The sequence below is a fragment of the Abramis brama genome (genome assembly GCF_963993115.1).
Source record: "Abramis brama genome assembly, chromosome: 13".
NCBI classification, from domain to species: Eukaryota; Metazoa; Chordata; class Actinopteri; order Cypriniformes; family Leuciscidae; genus Abramis; species Abramis brama.
The window spans coordinates 33,320,757-33,329,075 of record NC_139975.1 but is presented as its reverse complement, the minus strand read 5'-3'; the positions used below and the strand labels follow the sequence as shown (position 1 = coordinate 33,329,075).

The window sequence follows — 8,319 nt, the reverse complement described above, 5'->3', positions numbered from 1 at the left end:
GACAAGAATCGGGAGGTGTTTCCTCCTAGTGGAGATCATGGGCACTCCAGCTGGTGTACATATATATAACTGACTTTGAAAAGTTATGAAGTCTTAAAAAAATACAAAATAATTACTAGCTTGTTAGACTAGTTTCAGTGGTTTATGCAACCAGCCCCAGAGGCTCCAAAAGATCGTCAGAAACTCCACCCTCTTACAAAACCTACCAAGAACTGACTAGTCATTATTTCTACATTTCATTTTTACTGAAAGCTAAAACGAGTCGTGAAGAACAGAGGAGGACACATTGTATTAGGGCTTTTGTGTATTTCTGATTGAAAGCAGATTAGATTTTGTTTGTAATAGTTATTTACTTGGATCTTTTACAAGAGGAGGAAATGGATTCAAAATCTGTGGAAGAGCTTTCTTGTCCTGTTTGCTGTGAAATCTTCAAGACTCCTGTTATTCTGTCCTGTAGTCACAGTATTTGTAGAGAGTGTCTACAACAGTTCTGGAAAACTAAGGAAACTCAGGAGTGTCCTGTCTGCAGGAGAAGATCATCTAGAAGTGAACCTCCAATTAATCTAGCGTTAAAAAACTTGTGTGATTCATTGAAGGAGGGAAAGGAGAAACGTTCATCGGGATCTGAGGAGAACTGCAGTTTACACAGTGAGAAACTCAAACTCTTCTGTCTGGAGGACAAACAGCCTGTGTGTTTAGTGTGCAGAGACTCAGAGAAACACACCAATCACACATTCAGACCCATCAGTGAAGTGCTTTCATCTTACAAGGTAAGACAAACCTTGTCTCTCATTTCATATGCTGAATACAGTGTTATACATAGAGTATTATTTGTGTATACAATAGACCAGTATTTATTTTTACTCACACTAAATCTCTATGATTTACTACTGATATAAAGTTCTGCACTAATCTTCGACCCTCTGATGTTCAAATCTTCTTGAATGTAACAGCATCTGCACAAAACATGTATTGAAAAAATAGAAATGTCATGGGTTATTAATATTTTTTCAATAATAATATGTGATTTAAGACACATCAAAAAGTGACTGATACTAACATACTTTCACTTTCTGTATTTGTATTTGCAACTGCGTGAATATAATAATTAAGAATTGGCCATTGCAAAAAACACATTTGTTTGGTAGAAACATGATTTATTGACGTTCATCCTTTCCAGATTATATAATTAAAAAATATATGTCCTGCCATTTTCAGACACAAATGCTTCCATGAGAATCACCCATTCAACATATAAATAATATAACAATAAAATCATTCAAACATACAATGTTTAAAGCTCTTAGAGCTGAATAAGTTTCACAGATTTTCATCTTAACCTGTAGGAGGAATTTAATACAGCACTGACGTCCTTACAAGACAAGCTCAAACATGGAGAAGAAATGAAAGAAGAGTGTGATGAAACAATTGAACACATCAAGGTGAGGATATAAAGAGTTAAATACTCAACATTCACACACAGAGTGTATTATTGACATTAGTGGAGTGTGTGTTCATACAGCGCTGACTGAAGTGAATGTGATTTGATTTCAGTCTCAAGCTGAGCACACAGAGCGTCAGATTAAAGAAGAGTTTGAGAAGCTTCATCAGTTTCTCAGAGACGAAGAAGAAGCTACAATCACTGCACTGAGAGAGGAAGAGGAGCAGAAGAAGCAGAGGATGAAGGAGAAGCTGGAGGAGATGAACACACACATCTCAGCTCTTTCACACACAATCAGAGACATGGAGGAGATGATGAAAGACAATGACGTCTCGTTTCTAAAGGTGACAAATCAATCTGGATTTATTCTTTGTGCAGAAAACAACTTGTATAGAGAGACTCATTGACAATGAGAGTGTTTGATAAGATATTAAAATGTTTTCAAACTCTATATTTTCCAGAACTTTAAGGCCTCGATGGAAAGGTGAGTGAGCTGCTCGTATCTCTTCTCTCAGTGGATCTGAACTCAAATTCACTGCAGTTCTGACTCCTGAATGTTCCTCAGAGTCCAGATCTCACAGCCGGATCCACGGATGAGTTCTGGAGCTTTGATTCATGTGTCGCGTTATCTGGGTAACCTGCCGTTCAGAGTCTGGAAGAAGATGCTGGAAACTGTCCAACACAGTGAGTCTCAGCAGATTTGACACCAGTGCAGAAGATAGCTCAGATATAAACACACACAACATCAACATTTGATAGACATATTTGTAATAATCACTTGAATTACTAAGTGAATCTGAACTGCATTTCAGAAAATCATCAGATCATACAGCGAACTCATAATGAAAAGTCTATTCCTCATGGTTTAAGTATTGTACTTCGCTACATTTTAAATCATATCTGTTAATGAGTAAATAAAAGTGATGCAGACCCAGCTGAAAGCGAGCCGTCAAATTCTTATGAAGCGAACCATGGCCAGTGTGGAAATAATTTGGATCTAGAAAAAAACGTGTGGTTGTCCTCGAGGATAGATATCCAATTTGCAGAAAATGTGGACGCAAAAAGAGGAAACACAGAACACCATCGCTCTGTGCAGATAAAGGGATGTGGATCATTTCTGGGATTCGGTAATATTTCAATCCCCCAGACTTTTAAAGTGGTGGTTCACCAAAATTAAATATTAAAAGCTTTCCACAATGAAAAAAAAAAAAAAATTGCATTTAAATATTTTTTATCATAAAATAATGACTTATTTCTATTGTAAACTAATTTTGTCAGGTCCCTTCTCTGGTACTTCACTGAATTTGTATTTGGAAAATATTTAACAAATTTTACACGCGTCAAATTTTGTTGGCAAATGTTGTAAGTATTTTTTTGTATTACTTTCTTGTGAATTTTTAATTTATTTGAAATAAATGCAAGATATTTGATAAAAAACAGACTATAAAGTGATGTCCCTTAGTCTGAACTCAACCCCGTCACGCCAACTATTCTCCGCCTATAATGCCTATAATAATTTAGACTCCACTCATATGTGACATAATTGACCAGAAATTACATCATTCAGGTCTTTTTAACAGTGTTGCATAAGATGGTAAGTAGTATCATACTTTTTTTTATTAATATTTTTGAGGCCTATTATAGTCAAGGCACTGTCCACCTTAACAACTCAACCCCATCACATAAAAATGAAGATGGAAAATTATTATTTTTCAAAATTTTATTTTAATCCATAAGTATATACAATGTACTTGTTTCATTGCTGCCATATATGGTCTACTCTCCTACACTACAAGACGAGCAGTGGCCATTTTGTGCAGAAAACCAGGGTTGAGTTTTTCACTTAATTTATGGATAATTTTAATTAAAAAAATATATATATATATAAAATAGTCATGTTTCAGCAAAGATATACTTACCAAATTCATGGCAACTCATAATTCCGTAATAGAGTATTTATTTTAAAGAATATCTGATGTAATGTGTCCACTTAAACACTGACAAGCTTCTTATCTCAGAAATGGCCGTCACATCAGCAGCAGAAAGACAGTGTTATATATGCAGAAATGTTGATCCAGAAAGAAGGGCACAATATGAGAAAGAAAAAAAGAAAGAAAATTGAAGACAATGCCTCCCTTCAAACCGGTTACAGTCTTTAACCCCATCACACTATTTTCAACCTTGTCACATTAATATTTTTGGAAAAAATAGGGAAGGCATTTAAAAATGAAGGCATTTCTTGCTGATTACCAACTGACATGTGAAGGACTAACACAATACAATTGTGGTTTTAGTTAAACATCTAAATTTACAATATTTTTTATAAAAATAAAGAGACCACAGACATACAATTTGTTTATTTATAACTTCAGTATCCCAAAAATGTGAAAAGTATCATAAATGTTACATTTGAGCAGTAGGTAGATGCAGTGGCGTAACTTTGGGACTATGGGTAGATGTTTGTTTTATAGCAGGTTTTGTGTAAAATCCTCTTTAAATCAAGTCCATTTTGTCCATTACGGGCTTGAGAATTAAAAGGTGTAAAAACAATGAAATTAATAAAAGGTCTAAAATGCCTGAGGTGGGAAAATATGATTTTTTTTTTAATATGGTTTAATATGTGCCTAATGATGTGGGCTACTTAGAAAATGATTTATATGTAGTTAAAAAAGAAAAAAAAATCCAAGTTGAAATATTACCGAATCCCAGTAATGACCCATGTCCCGTTTATAACTTAAGGCCGAATGATTTCCATGATTCAGAGGGAATTCCAGAATCCAGTCATGAAAATGGCATTTACATAAGAGCAGATGTCACGTAAAACACACAAACTGATGGATGAATAAATCGAAAGTAGAGCTGTGCAATAAATCCAATGTCTGTGAATATTAAAGCAAAAAGACTGCTATGTAAATATATAATCTGCTTGTTCTGCATGTCTCTGTGTGAATGAGATGTGCTGCTTCGTCAAGCACTCATGGTGTTTTCAGCGTCTCATAAACAATACGAGGACATTAATACATGAACATTTCCAGAGCTGCACTGAGAGAACGGCTAATGAGCATTTTCATCATTTTATTGGAGAAAATCAGTCAAATACTCTCTGAAACATTCACTACAACCCGTCAAAATAAAAGTTTAACTAGGAGAAATTATGACATAAATATATTACTGTTGTAGGCCTGTAATATAAGGTACTTCTCAAAATAATAATAACAACAACAATAATAATACAATTTATTTAAACATTATTTAAAGAATATATTATTATTTTTTGGTCCATGGTTTAATTTAGTAAATCTGTTTTGCAGCACTTCCCCAAAAAATAAAAGGATAAAGTTTTAAGTTTTCATTTGATTACCACTGGTTTTGATAATATATTTGAATTAAATCATAAAAAGAAACATTGATTTTCTGAATAAAATACATTTTAATACATAAAATACATTTCAGGATTCTATTATTCTTAAACATTTTAATTCATTATTTAAAAAATAAGTTGTTACTCTAATTCATAGTCAATTATTGAATTTAGTTTATTAGACATGTTTTATTAAAATTTTAATAAACAAAACACACAAATGGTTTCGAGTTTGTTATAATAAAGTTTGTTTTTAATAAAAAAAATTGTTCAACCAAAAAAACCTGTTTTCATTCATTTAACTGTCATTTTAAATGATGATGATAATAAACATAATTTAATAATACTGTTTATTTATTTAATATTTGATTAATACCAGAAACCGTGATATTTTCGGAGATGTTGTCATACTGTGAAAATCTCATCCGTTACGACCCCACACAGGAGAGTCCCCACCACACCCCCGCTGTGAAAAAGGAAATCAGTAACTTTTACTCTGAGCAAATACTTGAGTAGAATATTTTATTACTCTTTCCACCTCTGCTGAGAGACCACTGTTATGATAGCATGATGAAAGTGGGACACTGCAGGTTGATCATATTTATCATCGTATATATATATATATATATATATATATATATTCTTGCTTTACTAAAAAATGCATTAAGTAGCGTATGATATACAGTACATGGTTATCATAGTTCTGACATTTAAGAGGCTGTCATACCAGATTTGGGAAGTATGTTTTTTCAGAATTATTCTAAGGTTCTATAATAGATCTTTTTATATGGGACACAATATTGATTCAGATTTTCCTGTAATATTTATCATATAAATTTTTTTTATGCATCCTTGACACTGACATTATATCAGCTTTATTTCAGCATATATTTTATATACTATACAGACAGACAGACAGACAGATAGATAGATAGATAGATAGATAGATAGATAGATAGATAGATAGATAGATAGATAGATAGATAGATAGATAGATAGATAGATAGATAGATAGATAGAACATAAAAACTGGAAATGTTGCCTTGACAATATAAACTGAAATAAGTTGAAGCACTAATATTATTAAATAAATCAAATCAAACTGAAAAATAAATAAATTAAACTGTTAAATAATAATGATAATAATAATAATAATAATAATAATAATTATTATTATTATTATTATTATTATTTTTTGCAGCTCCATTGACTCTGGATCCAAACACAGCAGAATCTCGTCTCACACTCTCTGCTGATCTGACCAGAGTGTCGTTCAGTGATGGAGATAAAACACTTCCTGATAATCCAGAGAGGTTTGACAGTTATCCCTGTGTCCTGGGATCTGAGGGCTTTAACTCAGGAACACACTGCTGGGATGTGGAGGTTGGAGACAATACACGCTGGATTCTTGGAATAACAACAGCATCAAACCAAAGGAAGGGACTGGATTTCTTTGACTCTAATGTCTGGTGTGTAGGGTACATGGACAGCAAATACAGCTCACAATCCCCAGAGCAACGCTACACTGTCTTTACTGTTAAACAGAAGCTTCAGCGTGTGAGAGTTCAGCTGGACTATGACAGAAAAACAGTGTCATTCTCTGATCCTGTAACTAAAGACTGTCTGCGCACATTCAGGACATCCTTCACAGAGACTGTCTTTCCATTCTTATCTAATGCCTGCAAAACTTCTCCTCTGAGGATCTTACCAGTTAAACTGTTTATTACAGCAGAAAATCACAGTTAAATCTGATTCTGCTTCTAGATTAATACAGTTTTGCAAATTATGCTTCAATAATAACACTGTAATCAAAGGGTCTCATTGATCAATCACACTTCAATGTAAAGTTTAGAACCAAATTAACCCTTGTGTTTCCTTAAGGACATGTTTGTCTCTTTCAGGTTTTAATTTTAGTTTAATTTTAAATTGTATTTTTATTGGAATTTTCTTATTTCACCCTCATTTCCTTTCATAAATCACTGGGCACACAAAATATTTACACTCAGGACCTTAAGGACAAAAATATCCCCATTGAAACTCTTTTCTTCTCCAATTTCTTTTATCCCAGGGCCATTTAACTATTAAATGATGCAGTCTTTGTTAACAGACTTTTGTTCTGTTGGCAAGGCTTCAAAATTAAAAATGTTTTCAATTTTTTTTTACAAGATGGTGATATCAAAGATGGTGATCGTTTTCTCAGGTTTGGTCTATAAAGCAAATACTATTTTTTTCCTGTTTTCTGATTCTGCATATTAGAGTCAATTGGATAAATTATTATGTAATAATTGTGTGTGTGTGTGTGTGTGTGTGTGTGTGTGTACTACATTTTTTTTATTTGTGCATGTAATATTTGATAAAGAAAAATTCTACTGTACTGTAAATCACAAATCCCAAAGTAACTAGATGTACCGCATGGCGGTACAAAATATGACCGCCGCTCAGGCCTGCACTGGCTTTCCACAAAAATAAGTTGGCAACCTTAGTGACAGTATCATCCTAAACCAGCAACCCTTCGCTCAACACCACCATCTACAGGCCGATGAGTGTACAGTCACTAAATGTACACATAAATGAATTTATTTTATACCCCCCCATGGATGAAATTCTACGAAACTTAGCATACCCCCAGAGGATGTCAAGTTAATCATACACATGAAATATGGTGCAGTTATGAACATCTCAACTGAAGATAGAGGCAATTAAAGCAGAATAATATTGCATTTTCATTTTTTATGGGAGGGGCGCAAATCACAAATGAGTGATTATGGGCTAGGTTGATGTGGGCCCTTAAGAGCAACATACCATAAAAATTTCTTCATCCTCGGTGCCACGGTTCAGGTAGTTATTTAGGAAAAACTGCATTTTTTGGGTTTGGGGGGGCCCAGCGAGGAGGGGGAGTGGCCCTCGGGGACCAAACGAAATTTTTCCGTAAAAGTCTAGTGGGGCTACATGCCCACCAAATTTCATGTTCCCCGGTGTTTCGGTGTCCCTGGTATCGTTGACAAAAAATTCAGATGACGAAAAAAAAAAAAAAAAAAAACTTTGACAATCGATTATGGGCTAGGTTGATGTGGGCCCTTAAGACCAACATACCATAAAAATGTCTTCATCCTCTGTGCCACGGTTCAGGTAGTTATTTAGGAAAAACTGAATTTTTTGGGTTTGGGGGGGGGCTAGCGAGGGGGGGGAGTGGCCCCCGGGGACCAAACAAAATTTTTCCGTAAAAGTCTAGTGGAGCTACATGCCCACCAAATTTCATGTTCCCCGGTGTTTCGGTGTCCCTGGTATCGTTGACGAAAAATTCAGATGACGAAAAAAAAAAAAAAATTTGACAATCGATTATGGGCTAGGTTGATGTGGGCCCTTAAGACCAACATACCATAAAAAAGTCTTCATCCTCGGTGCCACGGTTCAGGTAGTTATTTAGGAAAAACTGCATTTTTTGGGTTTGGGGGGGCTAGCGAGGGGGGGGAGTGGCCCCCGGGGACCAAACAAAATTTTTCCGTAAAAGTCTAGT

General features: G+C 34.5%; 1 protein-coding gene across 1 annotated transcript; it reads left to right on the top strand.

Moving 5' to 3' along the window:
- The first annotated feature begins 231 nt into the window (after nt 1–231).
- LOC311095489 (zinc-binding protein A33-like) lies at nt 232–8,108 on the top strand. The gene is made up of 6 exons (XM_084134023.1): nt 232–770; nt 1,347–1,442; nt 1,555–1,785; nt 1,903–1,925; nt 2,007–2,125; nt 6,004–8,108. Exons 1-6 carry the CDS (start codon nt 378–380, stop codon nt 6,546–6,548), a joined length of 1,407 nt encoding a protein of 468 aa, XP_083990149.1. The 5' UTR covers nt 232–377; the 3' UTR covers nt 6,549–8,108.
- Nucleotides 8,109–8,319: the final 211 nt, after the last annotated feature.

What these genes read in the sequence shown, in the direction of transcription:
- LOC311095489 (XM_084134023.1), top strand. Translation starts at nt 378, where the DNA reads ATGGATTCAAAATCTGTGGAAGAGCTTTCTTGTCCTGTTTGCTGTGAA. An exon ending in AAGTGCTTTCATCTTACAAG is followed by an intron (nt 771 to 1,346) that starts GTAAGACAAACC and finishes CTTAACCTGTAG; the next exon opens with GAGGAATTTAATACAGCACT. An exon ending in AAACAATTGAACACATCAAG is followed by an intron (nt 1,443 to 1,554) that starts GTGAGGATATAA and finishes ATTTGATTTCAG; the next exon opens with TCTCAAGCTGAGCACACAGA.